At 43.6% G+C, this 26,325-nt stretch overlaps 1 protein-coding gene across 1 annotated transcript; it reads left to right on the top strand.

Annotated features, from left to right (window-relative positions):
• The first annotated feature begins 11,146 nt into the window (after positions 1 to 11,146).
• SLC16A6 (solute carrier family 16 member 6) lies at positions 11,147 to 26,096 on the top strand. Its single transcript, XM_083727611.1, has 6 exons — positions 11,147 to 12,325; positions 15,655 to 15,896; positions 17,311 to 17,454; positions 18,245 to 18,373; positions 19,805 to 20,632; positions 22,436 to 26,096. The coding sequence occupies exons 2-6, from the start codon at positions 15,662 to 15,664 to the stop codon at positions 22,672 to 22,674; spliced, it is 1,575 nt and encodes a 524-aa protein (XP_083583737.1). The 5' UTR covers positions 11,147 to 12,325; positions 15,655 to 15,661; the 3' UTR covers positions 22,675 to 26,096.
• Positions 26,097 to 26,325: the final 229 nt, after the last annotated feature.

Here is a 26,325-nt window from a genome sequence, read left to right as displayed (position 1 = left end):
ATGAGTAAATACTTGAATAAACAAAACAAAACAAAGCCCTGTGATAGCAAGAAGGGGAAAGGAAGAAAACCCAAGAAGCACCCGCTGCATGCCAAGAATTCAGAGGCGGACTGTTCTCAAACTCCCAGAGTCAAGTTCACTGTCAAAGGCCAAACTTAATGAATGAGTGTGTGTGTGTAACGATTGGAGATAACAACTGTGGTTTAATAAAAGACAGAAAGGGCATCTGTACATGAGTTTCCTCCTGTCATTCAATATTTTAGTAAAACGCAATAACTGGTTATTCTGTTTTATAATGGTTAATATATGAAACATATCTCCAAGCAGTGTATGGAAAACTGAAGCAACAACAGACAACTTAAATAAAATATTACAAAAATACACAGTTGCATATAAAAACGCTACATTAATACCAAGTTACACACACACACACATCAAGCAATATCAGTTCATTTTCCTTCTGACACATCCTCAGCTTTATCAAAAGGCCCCCAAAACAGATTGCTTGGCAGGCTCTCTTCACTTTGACTGATGAGCCTAAGTCAGTCTGAACTTCTGGCAAAGGGCTCTGTTTACTCTTAGAAAGCAAGCATTTCTCATGTGGTTTGCAAAACAGCAAACACCTCTCTCTTTTTGAAGGGGACACTGTGCTCTACCTATTTTAAAGGGCAAGAGAGACGCCTGGCCTGAACTTCTGGTTTAATGTTTGAGAAAGCTAAAACAAAGGTTGTGACGTCTTTGGAAGTACCTTGGAACAGGTACCCTGAGAGCCCTATCTGCGTCAGAAATGATTACTTTAAAGCAGGGGTCAGCAAACTTTTTCAGCAGGGGGCCGGACCACTGTCCCTCAGACCTTGGGGGGGGGCTGGACTATATTCTGAAAAAAAGAAGAACGAATTCCTAGGCCCCACAAATAACCCAGAGATGCATTTAAATAAAGGGAGACATTCTACTCATGTAAAAACACGCTGATTCCCGGACCAGATTTAAAGGCGATTGGGCCGGATCCAGCCCCCGGGCCTTAGTTTGCCTACCCATGCTTTAAAAGTCTTCCTCTTCTTCCATCCTGTCCAGGAATCATTGAATTGTAGAGTTGGAAGGGACTGATCTAGTCCAACCCCCTGCAATGCAGGAATCTCGGCTAAAGCATCCATGACAGATGGCCACCCAAGCTTTGCTTAAATACTTCCAATGAAGGAGAGACCACTACCTTCCAAGGGAGTACATTCTGCTGTCAAATGAACAGCTTGACCCCCTTTTCACCAATCCTTTCTCTAGTTGGAAAAAAATCCAGTGTCCGGCCTACAATTGTATCCCAATCATTGCTGCCCTAGACAGCATCTTAAAAAGAAGCAGAGACATCACCTTGCCAACAAAGGTCCGTATAGTTAAAACTGTGGTGTTCCCAGTAGTGGTGTATGGAAGGGAGAGCTGGATTAGACTTGGTATACTTATTTGTACAACATTATTCTTGTTTATAAAACCCAATTAAAAAATTAAAAAATTAACCAGGATTAGAATACTGCTGTGTTAAGAGAAGTATGCTTACGGCATTACCTTCAAAGGAAGACTGGCTTATGGAAATCTTAGAAGACGCAGAGATGGCAAAACTGACGGCACTGATAAGAGACACAAGTTTAGAATCTTTCAAGGATGGAAAACCCTTCTGGTAATTTTCCATAGGCTAAGTTCACAGCAGGGCTTGAAGTCTAAGAAGAAAAATAGCAGAACATAGTAAGAAATCTGTTAAAAAGAATGAAACCGGATAGGATGGAATTCTTAAAATACAACTGTGATTATAAACGTTGAGTGTGGGTGAGTCATTAGTATTGTAGAATAGGATTATAACCACTGAGTGGCATGGTGTAACTTTGAATATTGAAATAAAATAAAGTAATAAAAGGGAATGGATCACGGGTGGCGCAGAGCCTAGGACTTGCCGATCAGAAGGTTGGTGGTTCGAATCCCCGAGACGGGGTGAGCTCCCGTTGCTCGGTCCCACCTCCTGCCAACCTAGCAGTTCGAAAGCACGTCAAAGTCCAAGTAGATAAATAGGTACCGCTCTGGCGGGAAGGTAAACGGCATTTCCGTGCGCTGCTCTGGTTCGCCAGAAGATGTTTAATCATGCTGGCCACATGACCTGGAAGCTGTACGCCGGCTCCCTCGGCCAATAAAGCGAAATGAGCGCCGCAACCCCAGAGTCGGCCACGACTGGACCTAATGGTCAGGGGTCCCTTTACCTTTAGTAAAAGGGAAAGAAAGGCAGCGAAGACTTAAAGAGTATGTGGGAAATGCTTGGTAAAACATCAAATGCTCAGTTGTTGGGGGGAAATGAGGAGCATTAGCAGTTTCCTGTAATCAGGGAAAGGGCTTCAGCGGAAGCAGAGAACAGTAGCAGAGTGTTTACAGATCACAGAATTCCACTATTCAGGGCAATTTCTTTTGTGTAGGAGTTTGCTTTCCAGCCTTGACGCAGTATATATGGTTCTGTCCACAGCATTGGCAAGTGTCTCTCTTAAGAGTGTATGAATGGGTGGGTTGATTCATTAAGAAGTTGTGAATCAGTTGCCCAAGGAAAATAAACAGTAAAGAATGGAAATTATCTCAGCACTGCAGAGGTGGTGATAAGTTTATCATCTTCTTTTCCATGAGCTTCCCTACTTTCATGACTCACGAAGGGGGCAGATACTCTCTCTTTTCCAAACTAGTTCCCAGGCATGGATGCAAACCTTAACTTGCTGAGTAAGCGCTGAGTCATCATGTAATCCAATTTGCTTGGTATAGCTACGTGTATGAGTCACCGACCAGCCAAAACTTGGATTTCTTGGAATCGCAACACTAAAACACACATGTAACACTGCTATGTTATCTTCTGATACACCTGATTTGTGCCTCTTACAGACACTCACACCCTCCCTGTGAAGGGCTTAGGAACAATGTGCCTCAGGTCATCTTTGGAGGAGGGTCTAGAGACAGACCTGCCAACTGCCGGACTTGTTCTCTGCAGTTCACGGAGAACTCACAAGGACTTGCACATAAACTTTAATTCCTAGCCAACTGTATCAATGGCCAGTCTTACACGGTGCCACTTCTTAGGAAATTCTAGCACAGAAGACTGGAAATTCTATTGTAAATCAACTACGTACAGTCATACCTCGGGTTACAGACACTTCAGGTTCTGTTTTTTTCGGGTTATGGACCCGCCAAAAGCTGGAAGTACTGGAACAGGTTACTTCCAGTTTCAGGGGTTGCGCATGCGCAGCAGTGCTAAATCGCGCTTTGTGCATGCGCAGAAGCACTGAATCGCAACCTGCGCGTGCGCAGACATGCCACTGTGGATTGCCAACGTGGATCCTGCATGGATCACGTTCGCAACCCGAGGGTCCACTGTACAGTGGAACCTCGGATTAAGAACTTAATTTGTTCCTGAGGTCCGATCTTAACCTGAAACTGTTCTTAACCTGAGACACCACTTTAGCTAATGGGGCCTCCCGCTGCTGTCGTGGCACTATTTCTGTTCTCATCATGAGGTAAAGTTCTTAACCCAAGGTACTATTTCTGGGTTAGCAGAGTCTGTAACCTGAAGCATCTGTAAACTGAAGCGTCTGTAACCCAAGGTACCACTGTATTGGAAATGTTGCAACATCACGCACGCTGTCGCTTTCTGCAGAACTGAACTGCAAGGAGATAATGTTGGAACTGCCCTGTTGTCTGGAAGAAAGTGGTGATATATGGACTTGCTGAACATTAACCAGCAGGGAACATCTTTAGTTAAACAAAACAAAAGACTAAAATTCAATTTCCTAACCTTTAATCCATTACAAGGGCAAACTGAACACTAGAAAACAGACACGAAGGGCAAAAAAATGGCTTTTTATAGAATTGTGCTTTTTTAACATTATTATTTATAGGGGAGGATAACAGCCTTGTGAAAGCTGACAGCCAGCTGCAGAGATACCATATTTCTCTGCGTATAACACGTCCCCATGTATAAGATGACGCCTACTTTTGGGAGCCCCAAATTTAGAAATTGTTATTGTTGTTGAGCTTTATGGTGGCAATCCCCTCCTCGATTCCCCACGTCTCAGCACAGCCTTGCCTCGCCAGCCATCTCCCGGCCCTGAGCGCCTTGCCAACTCACCTAATACTTACCATGTAAATCTGTGTATAAGACAACCTCCAATCTTTGACTAAAAAATTGGGGGGAATTCATTGTCTTGTACACAGAAAGAAAACGGTATTTAAAATCTTTGATGCTCTTATAAATATCCAAGACAGCACTAGAACCGACTTCAATTGAACATAAAATTGGGAGAAGCCTCAATTACAGTGACTTGGTTGAGGACTTTACTTCCAGGAAGAAAGTTCATTTCATTGAATAGGATGGACTCTTGACTGTAATGTTATTCATCAGTAAACTGACTGTCACCAATTTACCATATGTCATACAATATGCTTTTTAAGGAGGGTTTCTTCTTTTCTGTTGCTATTTACATAAGAGCAACACATATGAAGACAATGCCCTTTTTCCTTCTGCTATGATCTGTATTCATGTATTTACAGTGTGGTGTTGATAATGTGTATTAAGTAATACTCTCTGCTCCAGTTGTAATAAACACTGACAGCAATGATGCATTTATTCAAACATTCATTGCAGCTTTACGTACAGAATTAAGTGAAATTGTATGTGCTTCCATACATTTAAGGGGCCCCAAATGACTCTTTTGCCCAAGAGACCCCAAACCCAACCCCCCCCCCAAAAAAAACCTCTGCCTGGGCTATAAGGCAGGCCTATGTCTGGATCCTCCTTTTCTGGATGCAGATATAAAGATAATAGCCAAGAGAAAAATTATCATTATATGGATAAGACTACAATTTTTTAAAAAAAAATAAACTTTCAAATATAAATAGTTAATGGCCTAATTACAAGAACAGCAAAGGAAATGTGCCTGTTTCTAAAATCCTAACAGCTTTTCTTGTTTTACAATTACTTTCTAATTATTTGCCCCCTGTGTATCATCAGAAAGAAGGCACGCTATGCTTAAGCAGTACTTTTCATCCCGTACAATTATTGCATTTTACACTACATTTTTATTCCATGGGATCAAGATTGAGAAAGATTTGCCACCCAAGGAAAACCGAAATTTTCTGCTGCCCCCAGTTTCTCACCCTGCCCTGAACTATACAACAAAGGCACATTAAACGTTCACAATTGCCTGGAATACTTCCTTCCGCCTGTTGGTTCTGATATTATTTTCATCCTGGACTTTGCAACTATGCCTATGCCCTGGGTGGGCAGCCAATGAGAGACCAGGGGCCCCACATTATATCCCCAGGAATGCGAGGGGTATCACCCAATGAACCGCCAAGCTGCTTCTGGGCTTCCCCTCCAAGCTGTTCCACCAAGACATTTTTACATAGCTTGAAGGAAGCAGCCCGGATCTTTTTGGAAACCAGAGCATTTCCCTACTTAGCCTCAATGGCCGGTGAAATCTAAGGTTATATACTGCAGCTTGGTAAAGTTAGTTATTAGCTTATGCTGGAAAAATATAAGACAGCACCTTAGCAGGGGGGATGAGCAACTTCTCCAAAGTTATTCCTCTGGAGGAGGAGTTTAAGCCCTTATAAATATCCAAGCTTATTTGCTTAAAAAGAGTTGGGCATAGAGGCATCTTCCTTGTTCTCCCCTCATCGCCCTCCTTGAAACTGTGGAGCCGAAGAGCTATCCGCTGTCTCTGTAGAGGCATTTAGCTGGTCCTCCAGCCCAGAGGACAGCGGTTTCTACAACACTGGCAACGGGGTAAGTCTACTCTCATTTTGCTTTTCATTTTAAAGCCAAGGGAGAAATCTGGTTTGTACAGAGTATTTCAAGGAGGACGTGTCTCCCAGAGTGAAGTTCTGCATGATGCTCCTTGGATTCTGGTCGGATCTGTTTTAAAACAAGAGACCCAAGAAACTCAGCTTCCATTAGAAGAACAACAGCAGGTACCTATCTGTGCGCAGATAAATATATATGGAGATAAGGTGGCAATTTCAGGATTTGTATCTACAAAAGGGAGTTATAGCACTGGGAGAATTCAACTGCTGTTCCAGTTCCTCTTTGGGGACATTTCAGCGGCAAACAATGCACTTTTGGTCTCGCCAGAGTGGTGCATGCTCTAGTTATCTCCCGCTTGGATTACTGCAATGCACTCTAGGTGGGGCTACCTTTGAAGGTGACTCAGAAACTACAGCTAATCCAAAATGTGGCAGCTAGACTGGTGACTGGGAGCAGCCGCCAAGACCATATAACACCAGTCCTAAAGGATCTTCACTGGCTCCCTGTACATTTCCGAACACGTTTCAAAGTGTTGGTACTGACCTTTAAAGCCCTCCCTATATGGTTCAACTTCAACTCTGACCGCTGGCCATGTTGGCTGGGGGCTGATGGGAGTTGGGATTGTGATAACGTTTGGTGGGTCAAGATTCTGAGATAACTGAGCAAGTAAGATAGGAATGGCTTTATTCTATCTTCCTGCTCCTCTCTCCACTTTGGTGCTGGGAACCCCTGCGAGCAGCTGGATCAAATAACAGAACTTAGCTGAGTTGGAAGGGATTGAGGACCGATTAACACTCCAAGCTCCCTACACCAGCCTTCCTGTTGAGAGTTGAAATAAATAGTGACATGCTATCCTTCCCAACAGACTGCTGTGCCAATATTTGAGTGGTAGAGGCCAAAGACAAAGGAAATAAGACCAAAATACAGCTTCAAAATGAACTAGGAAGTCTCACCTACATTGCTACGAGAAGGGATTACCGTACTTGGGCCATTTTGGAGTACGCCCTGATGCCCGTGTAACTCTTAAAGTTCTCTATAGCTGGGATGGGGAACCTCAGACCCTTGGGTCAGGCTACCAACCAAAGTCAAATGGAGTTTCTTGCAAGGTGAAATTAGTAGTAGGCTTATCGCGTGTCCTGTGAAATCATAATTCCTACACCTTAGTAGGGCTTCAGGGACAGATCTTAAAGTACAGACAGATTAGTAAGGATGCAGGCAGTTCTTCAAGTAACATAGCAGAATCATAGACTAGTAGAGTTAGAAGAGACCAAGAGGATCATCTAGTCCACAGTATTGCTTGTGTGATATTTGCACAATTTATTCTGCTCTTAGCAAACCTGGTGAGAATGAAATTTTCTGGGCTGCAGATGTTTCCTCGTCAAAGGCGTCCTTACAAAAATTTTTTTTTAAAGTTCTCCCTTGATTAAGCAAAGCAAAAGTTTGCTTTGCAATGTGTTTGATCAGCATGGCAGCATGTCAAGTTTCCACCAAGTTTCCACCAATAGAGTTTAATTTTACCATTCAAGGATGAATGAAGTTATTATTACTTACTACAGGAGGATACAAAGTCAAGAGTTCAAATACAAAAAATCAGCAATGATTAAAACTACAGGGCTCGGGAATCCAGTGCTTTAAATGGCAATGGGATTATGTTCACGCATATGAGCATGTACATTTGCGTGTGTTTGTGTAAGGGGAGAGCAGAAACTGGTAAAATAAAAACAAGCCTGTCCAGAGCTTGCTCTTCAAGCAGCCCAGCTGCACATGCTTCAGAGAAGGACGTTAAGAAATTCAGTGAATGCAGGAACAAAAAGACACATACAGCGTCATCCTTTTTGTTTGAAATGTAAATAACTTATCAGGCCAAAAGGTGTTCTCTTCCAGAGGCTGAATAAACATCAGAAATCAGCCTTTGAATATTTTTTTTTATGTAGCCCTGAGAGAGCCAGGAGTTGAGGAAATGAAATCAATTTTCTGTACAGCCAGAGTCTACATTGTGACAGGTCACAGCCTTTCAAAAGCTGGCATCTTGCAGACGCAGATTACTCACAACACTATTTCTCGGTGAGGCTGCAGGCAAGGTAGGCAAGCACCAATATCAGCATCTCTCAGGAGCCAGGTCAAAACATTTTTCCCCCACCAGGATTTTTAATTAGGAGTGCAATTTAACTGATTAATTGTGCACTAGTGGGACTTGTGTTGGCTCCCGCTAGTGCAACGATTTAGTTGACTCAAGGTCTAAGTTCATCGTCTTCAGAGGTCCCTACTCTATATTGCCCTCTGCATCTGAGTAGTAGACAGGCAAGCAGTGACCAAAGAAAGCCTTTTTAGTAATTGTGGCACACCCACTAAAAACACACACAAATAACACACCTCCCACACCCATGGAGGCTTGCCTGAAGCCAAGTTTGTGGGCATTTTATAACTTTGAATCACTTTGTTTTTATGTTAACTGCTGCTGCCCTGATGTGTTTTTACTGTATATTATACTGATAGTTGTATTCTTTTAGCATATTTATAAGCAACTCTGGAAGGGCAATGCCTATTTATTGTTGTTTGTTTTATTTCGGTATTGGTAAGGTTTCCAGCTGTGCGAGAACAGAGCAGAGATATTCTGGTTGACCACCTTGCTTTTTTAAGCTAAGGATGGTCCAGAATGGTATTAGTTCCTTTCAATTACTGAATAGTTAAAAGGCATTTGTAACAATTGGAAATATAGTTTTAACACCGAAAACAAGCTAATCCTCCAGAGTTGTGACCCCTAAAGGTAAAGGTAAAGGTACCCCTGCCCGTACGGGCCAGTCTTGACAGACTCTGGGGTTGTTCGCCCATCTCACTTAAGAGGCCAGGGGCCAGCGCTGTCCGGAGACACTTCCAGGTCACGTGGCCAGCGTGACAAAGCTGCATCTGGCGAGCCGTTTACCTTCCCGCTGGTAAGCGGTCCCTATTTATCTACTTGCACCCGGAGGTGCTTTCGAACTGCTAGGTTGGCAGGCGCTGGGACCGAGCAGCGGGAGCGCACCCCGCCGCAGGGATTCGAACCGCCGACCTTTCGATCGGCAAGTCCTAGGCGCTGAGGCTTTAACCCACAGCGCCACCTGCGTCCCGTTGTGACCCCTACTCACATCCTATTGCAAGCCCCACTGAGTTACTCGTCTGGAAATATAACTGCAGCCTTATGTTTTGCTACAGCAGGAATTGCAATGAAAATACTGGTTTGCTGTTTAACATCCCAATAGGTACAGTGTAAATATTGATTTCAATGGAATATTTCACAGACCTTTAGCCTTATGTGTTTCACTACAAGTAAGCCCCTTGGATATAAGAAGGATTTGCTTCCAAAGGCCCTTTGAACAAACATATCAGAGCTCATTTCATAGAACTATGCTACATTTGTTTTTTAATGTGCAGCTAACAGAAAGTCATTATGAATATTGCTTTGTTTTCTGTATGGGATTTTACACACTGGGGTAAAAATGTTAATTCAGTATAAACCAAACTAGGGTGGGGTGGGGGAAAACCTTAACAAAAATCACTCCAGCAATCACCTTTTTAAAATCCACTGAAAAAATGTGACTTTTAAAAAATAGAGCTGAGATCTATGGGCCATTGAAAAAAACCACACTAATCATTTGAATGTTTCTTGCTCTAAAGAAACCCCTGAAATTATTTTAAACAAAGGCAGGTTTACCTGCACACTGCTTTTTTAAAAGGGGCTAATTTTCAACTGTATTTAACATAACGCTAAAGAAAAGTTAACCCTCTCCTGCTGCAGTTCTACATCCAAAACTAAGAAAAAAATACATTACATTACAAAAATAAGAAAAATCAGTACTGTGATTAATCTGGGCCGTTAGTCTAGTTTTGACTTACATCTTAACCCCTTCCACAGTAAAGACAAGTAAGTTAGGAGCTTGTATTAGGAATTTAACTTCATTAAAAAATACCCCACAAAAACCTCACAGGGGTCTGAGCAGAGATGGCAAACATTTCTGAAAACCCTGCTAAAGCTTTATTTGTTCCAGAGCCATAAAAAAAAATGAATTAAAAACAAAACAAAAACCTTCCTACATTCAAAAGACTTTGCTGGCGGACCCGAAGGTTCAAAGTGAAGACTGCAAACTGTTGACTCCAAGGGGGTAGGCGCACACACGCAAAGGACACTGTGCCAGGAAGGATCCCCCCCCCCCCGGCTTTGCCCAGAGCGCTTTGCAAAGCACTGCCAGCCAGCCCAACTGAGTCACCAGCATTCCCCCAATGCAACAAGGAGAGCTCAGCTTCCGGGAGATTACGAGTCTCTAGTGTGTGCACACACAGCAACAGCCAGACACACACCCAAACTGGCAGAAACCTGTTCTGCCCGGATCGGCTCGAGCAGCAGCAGCTGCAGCGGCACGAGCTCGAACCTGGGAAAGTGGAACGCGCTCGCGCCGCCGCCGCCGCCAAGCAGGGCGCCCGCGCTCGTGCCCGACAGAGCGCCGCCGGGCAATGCAGCCGCTAGGAGGCGCTCGCCGGGTCCCGCGCGTAATACAATTGTCATTGATGGGGGCAGATTTTTTTAAAAAACAAAACAAAAAAATGCTGGGAGAAAGGGGGCGCGCGCACAAAAGTTCATTATGCACTACATAAGTCCTGGAGCCCCTTAGGGTAGCAATCTAGCAATTGGTTTCCTTTGAAGCCCCACCCCAAGGAAGCTGTGGGTTTGCACAGGACTTGCTCGGCACTGGGGTCGGAAACGTCTTACGGAGCTGCAAGAAAGCCCACTATGAAATTCTCCCCATAGATTTGAAACTGCGGGGGATCAGAACTGCGTTTTGTCGTCACTTAAGCAGTGAGCGACTCCGCATTAATTCCTTAGGAAAGCGCTTACGTCGGGGCTGCGGCACGGGCAGCATCCGTCGAGGATGCTTGGCGGATCTAACTCTCATCCAGGGCTTGCTCTCAATAGGGAAGCATTGGAATGAACATGAAGCCCATCCTCGCTCTCCCTAGTGCCAATAGGGAGCGCACGGAGCGGCTCCCAAGTCCCGACCCTCCAGATACAAGATGTACACGCGCGCACATTCTTAGGGAAATGCAGAACACGCGGTGGGGGGGGGGGGAGAGAGAGAGCAAGAAATCCGTGCAGATAACGGGGAAGAAGATTCCAGGCGGCTTGCAGCGAGCAGAAAGCTGCTTGCCTTGCCTGCCTGCGGCGCAGTTCACCTTAAGGGACCTTACAGCGCAGACTTGGCCAACCGGGCGCGCTCCTCTTGGCTGAAGGAGTGGCTCTCCTCCTGCCTTAAGGCACAACGATCCCTGCAATACTCGAACTGCACACCTCACTCCAGAGACCCAGCAGGGCGAAGTTAGGGAGCGGGTTCCCCTCTTTCCCCCCCAAAGGCTCCAATAAAGGAGGACGGTAGCAGGAAAGCATCCTTTACAGGGCACAGCAAAGGGGGCAAATGTTAGTTCGTATTATGGGCGAGAGAGGAGGCGGCACATGATGATGTCCATTCCCCAGAGGGTGGCAGGGATGCCCAGTCTCACTTCGAGAAAGGACATAAAGGTGGCTCTAGTGAGGAACTCTGGCTAGGCGAGCTCTCCAGCCGTTGCCCCAAACTCGGCTGAAGAGGCGGTCGACTATCATGTCTCCGCTTTTGGGGGAAGGGGGAATAGAGGCAGCGGCATTGCCTCGTGGAGAGGAGCCACTTGGAAGAGGAGCCTCAAACGCCCGCGGCGCAAATTAAAAATAAGATTATTCTGCAAGGTCTGAGGGAAAGCGGCGCGACATAAAAGCAGACGTGGCAGAGGCCCGCGCGCTATCTGAAGCGCCTCTCGCCCTCACCCCCCATGCCGCCGCCCGGCGCGCGCCCCTGCCTCTGCGCCGCCCCGCCTTCCCCTCAGAGCACGCGGGAGCAGCAGCCCGCCCCTCCTCCGCTGCAATTGCAAAGCCGGGCCCGGCGCGCACATGGCGCTGCTGAGCTGCTGCCGCGCGCGCCGGGTCCGCCGGCGGAGACCGGCTCGAGCCGGTATAAAAAGCTTGAGCTCGAGCACAGCAGCAGCACTGCCGCAGTTGCGAGAGGGACCGGGCGGAGGAGAGTCAGGTGGGGGGTGCGAAGAGGGAGCCCGCCTGGCTAGCTGGCAGGCGAGGAGCGGCGCCCCACAGGGACCCCCCTTCTCGAAAAGCTAGGCGCGGACGGTGCACCCCGCTGGGCATGGGGCAGCCTTGGCACCGGCGGAGAGAGCCTTGCGTCGGGTAACGGGGGGTGGGGGAGCAGCGACCTGCTCCTCTCTTCCCCGCCGAAGCGAAGAGGGTCTTGTCTGAGGCGCAGGCTCCACCCTCTCCAAAAGGGGTCCCGAAGCTGAGGCGGCAGAAAGGGTTGCGTGTTCCTCCCAGGCCACCTCAGCATGTTACTGACCGGGTCATAGGCCAAAGCTGCACTGCTCTGCAGCTCGGGGAGGAATTTTTTTTTTCCTTCCTCCGTTTCCTCTGCCCAAGTTGCAGCTGCAGCATCTACCGACTCGGTAAGTGGCTTTTCTTCTGGACACTGAAGTTTGGTTGTCTTGCTGCTGTAGCTTTTTCTTTTTAAACGTTATTTGATACTACATACCTTTTTTTTTTAAGGGGGGGAGAGAGACTATGTGGCCCCTTCTGAAGGAGCCCGCTAAATTGTGAAGTGCAAAGTGATGCAGACATATGGAGGGCTTAGCTTTCCTGCATCACAAGGAAAGTAGATGGGCTCTTTCCTCATCCATATCCCTTCAGGTTGGAGGGGGCTGGGTTTTTTTTCTCCCTTCAGAAGAAAGCATTTCCCCCTCTCCCAGAGGAACCTCTTTGCACACAATAGTGTGGTCTCTTGTCATTGGCCACCCCTCCTTAAAGAAACTTAGCTTGGGGTCGTTTATGCAATGCTATAGACCTGGACATCTCTGCATTCCAACAAGGTATCAAGGCGCTTTAAACCGGATTAAGGATAACCGCATGGCGCAACGTGGGCGCTAAAAGTGTCTCCCTCGCTTTTCTCTCTGACTGCAAATTCTGCAGGCATCATCCTATCCTGATTCAGCCTGGCATGCTGCTTAAGTTCTGTTACCCAGGCTGTAGTCAGGTCTTTGCTTGAGCAGCAGCAGGAGGCTGGAATGCCCTCAATGGGACTCACAGCATGGTACTCATCAGAAGTGGATCAAACTGGTATCTAAGCATGTCCTGCACAGCAGAGATGAGAGAGTGTATTTTCTCAAAACCAGACCAGCCTTGCAGATGCACCGGAGTGCATTGCCTTTAACTTCTGTATAGCCAAGCACGTTACACAGTCACAGCGAAAATGCAGTCCATGAATGTCTTTTTCCTTCTGCCCCACATGATGAAAAATTCATCTGCAAGTCAGTATTTCAGAGGATTTGTTGCAATGCTAACATGACTTGATATGGTTTATCGCACTGATATTTTTAGCCAGTTTGCATCAAGACTGCAATTTGAAAAGAGTTGTTGCTCTTATTTTACACAGTGTGGTTGAAAAAATAGGCTTCAGATTCCTTCAAACACGAGATCATTGGGGCATAGACTGTCCTGTCCTGTGATTTCATAAGCACCTGCGCACTGCAGGCATTACTAGAGATAGCAACTGCTGTTCATAGCTAGTTAATTCTTTGCATATTACTAAGCATTCTATACCTTTATTGGCCTTGCATCTAATGGATGTACTACAGGATGGCAATGAAATATATTTAGATTTGATGAATGGATAAAAGATAATCTTCCTTTAATTTGGTTCTTGCAAACTCAAGTTCAAAAACTACCTCCAATCTACAGCCCAGTTATAGTCTCCAGGTGAAAGAAGTACAATGCCAGTGGGATTCATTTAAAGGCTAATATTATTCATTCTTAAGTTACTAGAAAATAACCTTTCAGATAGTTGCTGACCATGTTTTAATGCATTTAAAATTCTCTCCATAAGCAATTCTGAAAATAACCTACTAGATATTTCAGTACTACCACTAAAAGAATCAACAGAGCCCAATCCTAGGCAAATGAAGGTATAACTAAACGCACTGAAGATACTCTCAATGGTTTAGACACACCGTACTCTGCATACATTACAATTAGACGAACTAGAAGATAAAATATCTATTATATATAAACAATTACATATTATATGCAGTTAAACTTGAAACAGTTATAATTGTGTAGCAGAACTTGCCACACAATGGGAGCATTTGGATATTGTTTTCAAAACTCATGTACAGACTTTTCTAAGTAATTAAAATGAGTAAAACTGATAAGAACAAAAATGCTAGCTGTTGAGGTGAGGCAAGATGAAGGTTTGCTGAAGGACATCTTCCACTCTCCTCCCCAATATTTCATAACACAAACCAGTCCTTACCTCTAGGAAACTACAGCTTAAGGACATTCAGAGGAAAGGTAAATTACTGAAGAATCCCAAAACAGTGAACCAGTCCCCCCCCCTTTCAATTATGTCTACCTGGTCAGATGCAGAAAGTTAATTGTAGGGTTGTGTGTTCTATGGAGAGTGTCTCTGCAGAGCATTCTGAAAATATATTTACTACCCTGAAAACAAATTTGGTTGCATTGTATCCTGGGAGCAAGATGATCACAAAATGGGTATCATTTGCCCACAAAACTGGCCCAGAATCACCCACTGAGCTTCATGACTGAGTGGGGATTTGAAAACTGATCTCCCAGGTCCTAGTCAGACGCTCTAACCACTATAGCACACTGGCTTCCTAGAGTACTTCTGCTATGGGGCAGCTATATAAATTAAGAAGGTAAATAAATATGGGGGAAAGCAAAGTGCCACTTAAGATTCTTCTCTTAACTGCTTTGAGATTATTTCTTTAAAATATAAAGTCATATAGAAATGAAATTATTATTAATAATTAAGAACACCATTGGAGGAAAATGGAGCCTAGACATTCTGTTGTGGTGACCGCAACCTAGGTTTAAGGTGCCCTTTGGAGATTTACTCATATATCTGAGTTTCTAACATGAACTAAGGAGATTTGCCAAGTGTGTCTGAATTCCCTAGCTTGTGGATGCATGTGATGCACAATAGTGGCATAGTTATTTTTGTTTTGTTTTTTAAAGTTACCTCAAAAGTTTTAGCAGTATGTAGAAAACCTAGATGGCTATGAGGAAGTCCCTAGCTGGATTGAAATTAACCTGGGTTATATAAAGCAGCTGCACAAGAAACAAGTTGGCTTGACTTTGTTGTCTTGAAGTCAACACCAAGCAGCTCAATGTAGGTCCTTTATCAACATTATCCAGAAACCTTAGCATGTGCAACTGCTGACTAGAATCATAGATAGGCTTGGGCTGCGACAGAACTCAAGTCTGGAAGGAAGGATGGAAGGCAGAGTCCCTTCTAGGGGTTGCCATCTGTCTGCTTATGCAATGCAAAACTGCAAGTTTGGGAGAACCCTTTCACAGCATTTGTGAAATTTCACAGGGCCTTTGGGTCTGTCATGGGTTTTTCACTAAATTACCTCCTTTCCACTGTATTTAAGTCAGATGACTGCTTCTTAATTGCTTGTTCTTAAATGGAACCAGCTGGTCCTTACGATGAAACATATTTTTCTGATTCTTGATTCAACTAGTTCAATCTTATCCTAAAAGGAAAATGCTTCCATTAGGATACGGTCCCGAAGCAGCAGAAAATCTCTGTGTGAGATGGAAAAGACAAGTTACCTTTTGTAACAAGGTCTGTGATCCCAAGCCTGCTTAGGAGGAAGTAAGCCCCACTGAATTGAGTAAGCCTACTTCCAAGCAGACATATGAGATGTTCTTAGAAAATGTGCTGATCTCGCTCTGTTTCTGTCTCTCCCTGTCATTCCAGGTTAAAAATGACTGTCAAAGCAACAAGAATGTCATGCCTTGCTCCCAATGTTTATACTAAAGTGCCTGATGGAGGATGGGGCTGGATTGTGGCTTTTGCTTTCTTCTTTGTGGAAGCCCTGACATACGGCATTATCAAGTCTTTTGGAGTCTTCTTTATAGACCTAATGGAAAGTTTTGATGAAAGCAACAGTAGGATATCATGGATTATCTCAATATGTGTTTTTGTACTAACATTTACAGGTGAGCATGCAGCACCTCTTGTGTTTAAACTGAGAGCCTGGTCCCTATGCAAAGAGAAGCATGCCTACCTATTATTTCATAGAAGCACAGAATTGTAGAGCAAAAGGGACCATGAGGGTTATCTAGTCCAACCCCCTGCAATGCAGGAATCTTTCACCCAACCTGGGGCTCACAACCCTGAGATTAAGAATCTCATGCTCTACCGACTGAGCTATCCCTTTTCACTCTGTAGAAGTCTGGGCTCTTAGGATCGTGTGGTTGTAGGGCTGTAATTTTGCACATATATCACAGTCCTACAAAAGTACCAAGAAACTATATGTATGGTATCCACGTACTATGTTAATTGTTGGTAAACACTGACAAGCAAAATGCACACAGAGGTTCACTGGACACCCTGTTTACACACACAGATTGAGAGTACTTTTAAAAGCCTCCATTTCTCAGACTCCCCTCATTTATAGGGCTGGCTTAACAACTAGAGCTGATGCATAAGAACACTACTTTGCTTAATTTTCAAGGTCAGTTGTGACACTTCCAAGGATTTAGATGTGCTTCTGTAAGAACAGAAAAGGAAAGAAATGTTAAAGAGAGTGAAGGGACCAAGAGGGCAAAATAATCTGAGAGAAGATGTAGAAAGTAGTGTTAAGAGTTGGGCACAATATACTTTTGCTCCACCTCCACCATTGTAATGCATGGAGAGTTAAAGCGAAGGACAAAGCTGGTTTCAGTGTGGCTAGAACAGAGGAATCTCCTCCCAGCAGACACTGCTCCTTAGTGTTTATCCCAAGAAGGCAACTCAATCAAACCAGTTCTTTGGTTAGGGGAAAATAAGTCTGAAAAAAGGGACCAGAACAATGAAGGCTTGTGTCTGACATTAACAGTTGTTTTTTCGAGTTAATTAAATCACATTAGTTAACCTTCTGGGAAACAGTCTCCCTTCAATTTTTGTGTGTTAGCATATGCTCTGTATGGTAGTTTAATTCAAGTTTACTGACAGAAGGCAAATTACACTTGAGCCCTTGTCTACTGGTCCTCTGGAAAAGCAAAGAAAAGCAAATATGGAACTGAAACTGAATCACTGGAACATTGACCTACATGGTGTCAGCTATTTCATATTTCATACAAAAGTGTGCCGGGAGGGGTGTTAATTGGGGATCTGCCAACCTGGAATTTGCCTAAAATTAAAGCATTTTTTATTTTTTACAAATAAATAGCAGCTAGGCCCTTTGTTTTTAAATTAACACCAACCCATGGTTTATGCAAGATAAATACTACAGTGCCACTTGTAATATAATACAGTGCCACTTGTAATATAATAAAAAGCCAGCAAAGCTTATTATTGCATATGATGAGAGTCGCTATTGTAATTTGAAAGAGGTACATGTTGGGAAAAAATTGTTTCCCTCTTTTGCAGCTCCTCTTTCTACAGTACTGACTAATCGTTTTGGTCATCGCCTGGTGGTGGTGATTGGAGGTTTACTGATCAGTACTGGGATGGTCACAGGCTCCTTTGCACGCACAGTTGTCGAAATGTACATCTCCATTGGCATAGTCTCAGGTAAGTTAACATGGTCCATCGTCTAGTGAAATTGCCAGTTATCTCTCTCCCCCCCCCCCCCAAGATAAATGTTTTATATTCAGGGCTGGAAGTCCTCCAGGTTCATAATGGCCAAGAAATCTTGCAAAAACAACCACCTCCTAATACTAATTCTTGGTGGGTCTTGGGTTTGTGGAGTTATTGGGCTTTATGGAAACTTACCTGTTATTGTTGTTATTAACAGTATCATAGATGGGTAGAACTAAAGAGATAACCTCACTCAGAAGCCTGGTATGATGCATTCAAATAGCTTGAAAAATTACGCTTGCTGTTAATAAGAAATGGCCAACTTTGCAAATATTTAGCAAGCAACATCACTAATTGTGGGTGGTATGTCTAGAGCAGGGGTTGGCAAGGTTTACCTCGCCTGGGCCTGTTTACTCCAGTGGAGATACCTCCATGGGCCAGATCGCGTGTGCGCAGATGCAATTTCCGGGGTCTGCGTCTGTGCAGACGCGATTTTGGGTGTCTGCACATTCACAGACGTGATTTCTGGCGCTGCGGAAGCGAGTCCCTGCACGGTTTAGCACAGCGCAGGGACTCGCTGACCAGGCAGCTTGGTTCAGGGTGGCTCGTGGGCCGGTTAAATGACCCCTGTGGGCTGCTTGTGGCCCATAGGCCTTAGGTTGCTGACCCCTGGTCTAGAGTGAGTGGTTTAAAAAAACCACACACTAATGAAATGGTTTCATCCAATGTCTGCAATTCCGCTATTGTCATGCACTAATAGCATTTGTTTGGCTTTTATTTATAGGCTTAGGATACTGCCTTGCTTTTCTGCCTACAGTCACCATTCTGTCACAGTACTTTGACAAGAAGCGTTCATTAGTCACAGCGGTAGCTTCCACAGGAGAATGCTTTGCTGTCTTCTCTTTTGCACCAGGTACTGAAATACCCTTCTGAGATTTTCCCATGATCACAATGTTAACTTGAATCTTAAATACATGTTAAAACAGCTCAGTTGGCTTAATGGTGTGACCTTACTCCCACCAAATGTTTGATTAAGGGCCATCTAATCCAGGGATTGGGCATGGTGGTGTAGAGGAAATTGGACCCCTTCAGCTATAGTTCCAGCACACAAATTTTGAGCTGGTTGTGGAGGCTCCCCAAAGTTCAGATTATAATGGTTCAGTGGGTCATTTTGCTCCAAGTCACCAAAGCACAGATCATTAATATCCTTGTACCTTGTACCTCCATTAAAGAACTGTTACATCTTTGGGAGGAAATCGGTCAAGAGAAGATATATGTCAGGCATGGTCCTTTGCTAGAGCCAAATCATCTTTCCACTCTTATGTGGACTCCCAGGAACAGTCAGTTGGAAAGTCACAGGTGTGGAGGTGCAAAAATACATTGTTGGGAACAGAGAATGGGGGATAAATATAACCACAGCACCTTTATATCTTGAAAGCATGCAGAAGAGAAAATGCAAAGTTCCCATCTTTGTAATTATGTTCTAACCTGCTGGTTGTTAGATTTGAATTCAGACTATTCCCGCCACCACCACTGGCAAACCCATGCCCCCACTCTCAGCCTAGCACTATTTTTACAAACTTTAAAGGGCATAGCAACCCGATGACATACAATCTGGTGGGTTCCCAATATAGTTTTTTCCAAGCTAAAATTAGCGCTAAGCGCTAACCCCAGCTACCTTGGAATAACGCAGAGCCTATATGAAACGTTATTTGATATGGAAACCAGAGGATTTCTCACTTGAGAAATCCCAAACCTGAGATCTCAAAAAGCTGAATTACATCAAGCCTTCTCAAACGTGCTAAGATAAGTTCTGCTTTCTCCTAGTCCTTTTGCCATTTTAAAAACTCCCTTTTGCCTTTAAACTGCGTCATCTCCAGCTGTGTTGTAGAATAAGGGAGAGCCTGCCTTCTATCTTGATGCGGTTGAGAAAGATACCTTCCCTATCTCTTTCTCCAGAGGGTGTAGGTTAACATACCTGGGAAAGTAAGACCTCTGAACTAGATTACCCCCTAACAAGCAGACAGTGTCTGTGCCTAGTTTGAGCTGATATATACTGTCACCATCCCTGCTTTCCTGCATAGCATATGTGAGAAATGGCTTGTTATATGGAGGCCAGGCGGTGCATGAAACCTCGTTCCTTGTTAACATCTTCTTATATCTTAGATCCTGCTTCATATACTGCCAAAGCTGGTCCCAAATGTTTGAGTCAAGTGTGTAGGAGACACTATGAACAAGTTTGGGCATAACTTGACCCTAAAACTTGAGCCTCAGTGTTACCTTTGTAAATCAGAGCTTCCTGTTCCATCAGTGAAAGATGTGTTTTACTTTTTCTTATCTGTAGCTATCACTGCTTTGAAGGAGCACATTGGCTGGAGGCATAGCCTCCTGCTTGTTGGCCTACTGCAGCTTGGAATTGCGGCCTGTGGATTCTTGCTGCGGCCCATCATAATCAAAGTGCAGGAAGAAGTGAGTGTGTCGGCAGCAGAAGAGCAGAGTCAGACAAAATACATGCTTGAAAATGAACAGACACGCACCTCCATAGATTCCATTGACTCAGGAGTAGAAGTAACTACCTCACTTCGCAACACGCCTGGAGATGCCAAATCAGAACTGAAAAGTGAAGGACCACCAAAGGAAATCACAGAGGTGCTCATAGAAGCTAGTAGCATCCCTGCCAAGGAACCAAAACCTCAACTCCTAGACTTCTCTGTGATGAAAGACCATGGCTTTATTTGTTATGCACTTTTTGGTTTATTTGCTACTCTGGGATTCTTTGCTCCTTCCCTATACATCATTCCACTTAGCAGGAGCCTTGGAATAAACAAGGACCACTCCGCATACATACTCTCAGCGATGGCAATTGCCGAGGTCTTTGGCAGAATCAGCGCCGGCTGGGTCCTCAACAAAAAGCCTATCCGAAAAATTTACATTGAACTCATCTGTGTCATTCTGCTGGATATTGCCCTCTTTGCCTTCCCTTTTGCATACAATTTTTGGGGACTAATGATATGTAGCATTTACTTCGGGTTCATGCTTGGGACAGTGGCAGGCACACACATCCCTATGTTGGCTGAAGATGACGTCGTCGGCATAGAGAAGATGTCCTCTGCTGCGGGAGTTTACGTATTTATTCAAAGTTTATCAGGGTTGGCTGGACCACCCCTTGCAGGTAAAAATGAGATGCACCCAACTGTTCTTAATTTCTGTTCTAGCTAGGTAACAACTGGGAAAGGGAACAAATGCTTTCAAACAACTAGAGGTGAGCTAAGGGTGAGATCAATAGAAAGATGTGGGAGCATTCATGGAAAACAGTGACTAGCAGGTTAGCAATTGGAAATGGCTGCATCTTGGAAGACGACACTACACAACAGCACATGCACATTTTCCAGAAAACCAAGTTACCATCAGCACCCTTAAATAAATTAGCCTGATTACTGCCATCCAGGTTACCTTTCGCTGGAGACTAAGTAGCTCACACCTAAGCGAAAAGAAATCCCTTCCCCGCAACACATTTCAGCCATCTCCAAGGATAGACAAAAGACAACTTGACTGCTGGCACTGTTGTTGTTAGTACAGTGGTACCTCTGGTTGCGAACGGGATCCGTTCCGGAGGCCCGTTCGCAACATGAAAGGAACACAACCTGCGCACGTGTGCGTCGCAATTCACCACTTCTGTGTATGCGCGAGACGTCATTTTGCGCGTCTGCACATGCAGCAAAACCCGGAAGTAACCCTTTCTGGTACTTCCGGGTCGCCACGGGACGCAACATGAAAACACGTAACCTGAAGCAAATGTAACAAGAGATATGATTGTATAGTACTTTTAATTTACAACGTGCTTCAGAATCTCTATTGTGTGTTACTCCTCAGAAGAATTATGGTGGGAATTGACAATCAGGTGAGAAGGTGACTGCCCAAGGCCATTCTTGTTTTCAATTCAAGTGCAAGTAAGCAAAGAACAAAGAGGGGATAGGTCATGGGGGGCCCTTCAATCTCCTTGAAGGGGAAAGGTCTAAATGATGCACAAGGCTTATGAGAAGGGCATCAGCTAACACATTTGATTGAAAGACACAGACACTATCAACAACACAAAAACAGGAAGGGGTCGTTTCACTTATTCCAAGTAGACATTAAATAAGGGGGGGGTCTCTTCCTTTAGTAGTTTCTTCTTCCTTAAGAAAACCTGTTTATCCTAGACAGCCGTGATTCTATGTGGTTGTTAATAGCTACCACAACATGCATGGAAAGCCTTGCACTGGTGGGGTAATACTCTTTCTAAGAATGACTTTTAATTACCTTTGCTTGCAAAAGGCTCGCTTGAGAACTGCAGTTCAGGAACTGCAACAACATTCCGAAAACTGTTTACAAGCATGAGGTCATAGGAAATCATGGGCAAAAATCCAGAGTACACTTACTGGGAAGTACTTTAGTCAAAAGGGTCATTCTTTCCAGTGATTTTTGCAAGCCCATCTTCTAAGTAATTTGGGGGAGGTAGTGGCTGCAGTATACATTTTTGCTTTAGAAATTACCCACAGAACTCTAACCCTGCAAACGAAGGGATATAGCATGAGAGAAGTGCAAAGTTTTAAGATGCTTTGGATATGTTGGATGCTGCCAGAGTCAGATGGGCGGGGTGCAATTATTTATCATCAGCAGCATTACTGTTAATAATATGTGCAGGGGGAGGAGAGATGTTGTTTATGCACAAGTGGCACTTCTCCCTCAGCGTTTTCCTCTAATATCTTCCTTTAAATCATCTAGTATAGTAAATAATAGTATCTAGTATCTTCCTTTAAATTATCTTGCATAAAATCCTCAAACTTCATTTAGGCGTTCCATAGCTACAGCTCTGGACTACTTTGCAAAAAAATTTTAATGAACTTGTACAAAGAGATTTTTATAGGCTTGTACAAAACGCAGCTTTTGACATGATGTTGCAATATATATATATTTTCCCCTCTCGCCCTTATAGGTATGCTAGTGGATACCACAAAGAACTATAGCTCTGCATTCTATTCTTGTGCTGCTGGGATGCTGCTGGCTGCCGTGTTCCTTTCTTTGGTGAGGCCTTGCAAGAAGGTACGTCAAAGGAAGAAGGACCCAGTAGAAGAGAATGTGTCAAAGCCTTTGCAGGATGTACCAGAAGACTTTATAGAGCCTGATCTTGGAAGAAACGAGGATTCTTCAAGAAGCAGTGATAGCGTGGCCTGAGTATTTTTTTACACACACACACACACACACACACACACACACACACACACACACACAGTTTAGATTGGGGGGGGGGCAAAGCACATCAGCCCTGATCCACCTTCTCAAATCTACACTTTAAAGGGAATGCAAAATCATAAATGTGAACAGATGCTATCAACCCTTTCAGAAAGATTTATTGTTAGTTTTTTTGTATAAACACCACAAATTCTGATGCCCCCCACCATTGACCTCCATTAAGCGCACTCCTATCTAGCATGAAGTTGTGGTTCAAGCTATCGTATTCCCAATTCCAAAATCACGGGGAAGAAACCAACTATTGCATTAGACAAAGAGCAAGGATGTGTCTTGTAACAAAATAAGTTATTTTGAACTTTTTAGTTGTTTTAATTAGTAGATACTAATTTCAGAGAGGGTAAAGGGGGGGTAAAGGGGGTTGAGCTAAATGATATATCGAAGAGAATTAACAGGGTTTGTTTTTTAAAACTTGTTTGAACTTCATGTAGGTTGGGAAGTTGGAGGTTACTATTCTATTTTTATGGCCAGTTATTGTGGATATTTCATGGGACCATTATCTTTCCAGATTTAACGCCGATACAGTCCAACCCTATGTATGTTTATTCAGAACTTTTCAGTGCTTTCAATAGGGCATATTTAAAAGTGGGCATACAAACTGCAACCTTAGGGCTGGAATCCTGTGCTCATTTATAGTTTGGACAGGGTCCCTATGGGGTAGAACTGGGCCAGACATGGATCTACTGGATTCTAAATTGGCCTGTTTTGCAGAGAGGGACTTGAGCTGGACCCCTCTGGAGTTTGCATACCCCATGGTCCTCTTCTACCCCCAAACTGGCAGGGCAAAAGACTACTGCTCCAGCCCTTCCTGGTCTCTCATTAAGATTTCCCATCTCATTGAAATTTAGTGGGGATTCCCTCTGAGCACTGCTGAAGTCATGCTCTCTTTTGGTAGTTAGATAAACCAACTTGATTGCATTTTTTAAAATATAAAATAAAATTACCTATTTATTTTAAGACTATTAGACAATGTCTGTATGGGCAAGTGTGGGGAGGTAGGGGGTTAACACTTTTCACAGGTATTTTAAATGCATTGATATTTTGTAAAACTTTATTGATATGGGGTTTTTTTAAGGTGTAGGTAGCAGTGTTATCTGTTCTTTTCGAGACAAACTATTTTAAAACACAAGGCACGCAAACATGCTGTTCTTGAATTCAGTCCTGAACAGGAATCATAGTTCCAGCTGTTGAGTAAAACTGAACCCAGTGGTTAAACAAGTTGCTGAATCTAGTGAGAGAATTTTCAAGACAATACCTTCTTTTTACTGTATGTTGGTTGTTTTTCCTTTCCTTTCCTTTTGTATGTTGTGAAGCAGGCCTTCAGCTCTCACAGTGAGTCTCCCTACACCTGTAGGCTTGAGCCAGGCTTGCACCAAAGTATATAGGTTTCACATTCTCAGGTGGTGCAAGACATGCTCAAGCCTACAGACACTGCCTTGTATGGGGCTTTGAGCTGCATGGAAGCACTGACTGTGTGTGTGTGTGTGTGTGTGTCATATAGCCCAAAGTTCTGCCATTTGTAAGACTGAAAGCGGTCCCTGTATTGAGCAGTCATGACTACACACATGGCAATCATCAACTCCATGCAACTCACACTGGGCTATGAGCCCCTAAGCAGGCAAACCGGGGATCACATGGAGCCAAACGTTATGAGCTGGGCCTTGGCGTCTCATGTGTTTGTGAATGTTCACAACAGCTAAATTCTGCACACGGATCACTAGAGAGAACCTAAAGCAAAAAGAAACTTGCAGTGTGATTCTTATTTTAAATTTAACAAGTGTACTCAACAGCTGCCACAGGCATCAAATAACTGGTCCTAAAAATGATTATGCCACCACCCTGGATGCTCAATTGGCTGCAGAGTTGGGTTTGCTTCCCATTAACAGTCAATTATGTGTAAAGAAAGGGAATGATTAAACAAGGCAACATGTCAGCTATTCACTTACACTCAATAGATAACTATCAGTGGTAACACAAGCTTGCTTGTCCCACTTTTACACATTTTTTTTTTTTTTTTTTTGTCAATGAGACAACTCAGGAGGACAAAATGAGAAAATAAAAATGTTTCTTTTGGTCCTGGATACACACAGTACAGATTCAAATGCATTTCAGTATTTCAGTAGAAGTGGCATTGTATGCTGACTGCTCCGCTAAGATGCTTATGCATTGTCAGCCATAGAAATGAGGGACAATCCGATTTTAAAAGAGAGCAACCACTGGGACCCGAATACATTTTTTGAGGTCCTTGCACTTTCAATGTGTTTAAGGTTCAAACCCATTTACGAAGATTCTTGTTGATCTTTAGAGTGGAACATACTTGCAAGCTAAGTGTCCTTAACATTGAAATATAGTTGTACCTCCCTTTATGTAACCGTCTGGTTACGTAAACTTTGAGATGCACATGCGGCAAACCCGGAAGTATTTTACCAGGTTTCGCCACTTGCACAGAAGGGGTCCTCAGGTTGTGGAAACCTTGGGATCCGACCGGACCTCCAGAACAGATCCCATCTGCAACCAGAGGTACCACTGTACCAGTCTGAAACCTAAGCATACTTATTTGGAAGTATGTCCCACTCGAGTCATTTCAATTCAGGGTGGTAAGCTGCCCCCCCCCCCAAAAAAAACGGGAAAGGGTGCTCTATCATTAGGAGTGGCTTTTGCAATCCACCCTCCTCCCTCACTGCATGAAAACTGCATGAAAACAACTGCAGTTTAGTGTGCTTTGAATAACTTCAGCACTTTATAATGTACAGCAGAACCTTGATAAATTGCAGCCGCAAGTGGGAGACATGCACTATCCCCAATGGGGAGGTGAGTTACTTTTCTGGAACTAGCAAGTAAATGAACAAAACATGAAACTTATGTTTGCAAAATGTGTTATTTATTTATTTATTTAGCAAGCTTACCTTATGAATTATTTGTCACTATACCTCTAGAAAAGTTAACATACTAAATTAACTGGCTAAATTAATGACATCTCCGTAATAAAAGACCTCAGTACAGTACTTTTTGCTGTTACAACTTTGCTGAAGATGAAACGGTTAAGGAGCACATTCTGTGTTTGTGGGGAAAACCTAGCTGGTCCTGCAGTTTAACAAGGTTCTACTGTATCTTCTTCTTTATACAAGGATTTCCATTACTAAATAATATGTGTATAACAGACCACATCGTAAGTTATTGTTCCAAGTACATACTATATTAGCATGACTAAGAGCATATTTGTGTGCATAAAAGATCCAAAATCAGGATATAACATGGATTGCTGGTTTGTTCTGTACTGTAATTAGTGAACTCTGGAAGTGCTACCAAACACTGAATTTTGCAATAAACTTTTTTTAAAAAAGAAATCAACCTTCATGTTTCAGTTTAATAATTCCTCTTTACTCCTCCGTCTTCCCATGTGCCTTTCAGCCAAGCAAATTTTATTCATTAAAAACCTACGGCAATCTCACAAACACTAAAACACAGAAATGGCCCGAGCTCTGGAAATCTGATCTGCCGTGAACACAACATAGTATCTAAACTGAGGGAGATCAAGATGATAAATGGTGGAAACCAAGATTTACAAGGCATGGC

The sequence above is a fragment of the Podarcis gaigeae genome (assembly GCF_964106915.1).
Source record: "Podarcis gaigeae genome assembly, chromosome: 2".
Taxonomy (NCBI): domain Eukaryota; kingdom Metazoa; phylum Chordata; class Lepidosauria; order Squamata; family Lacertidae; genus Podarcis; species Podarcis gaigeae.
The sequence above is the reverse complement of the archived record's forward strand: the minus strand, read 5'-3'. Positions and strand labels throughout refer to the sequence as shown.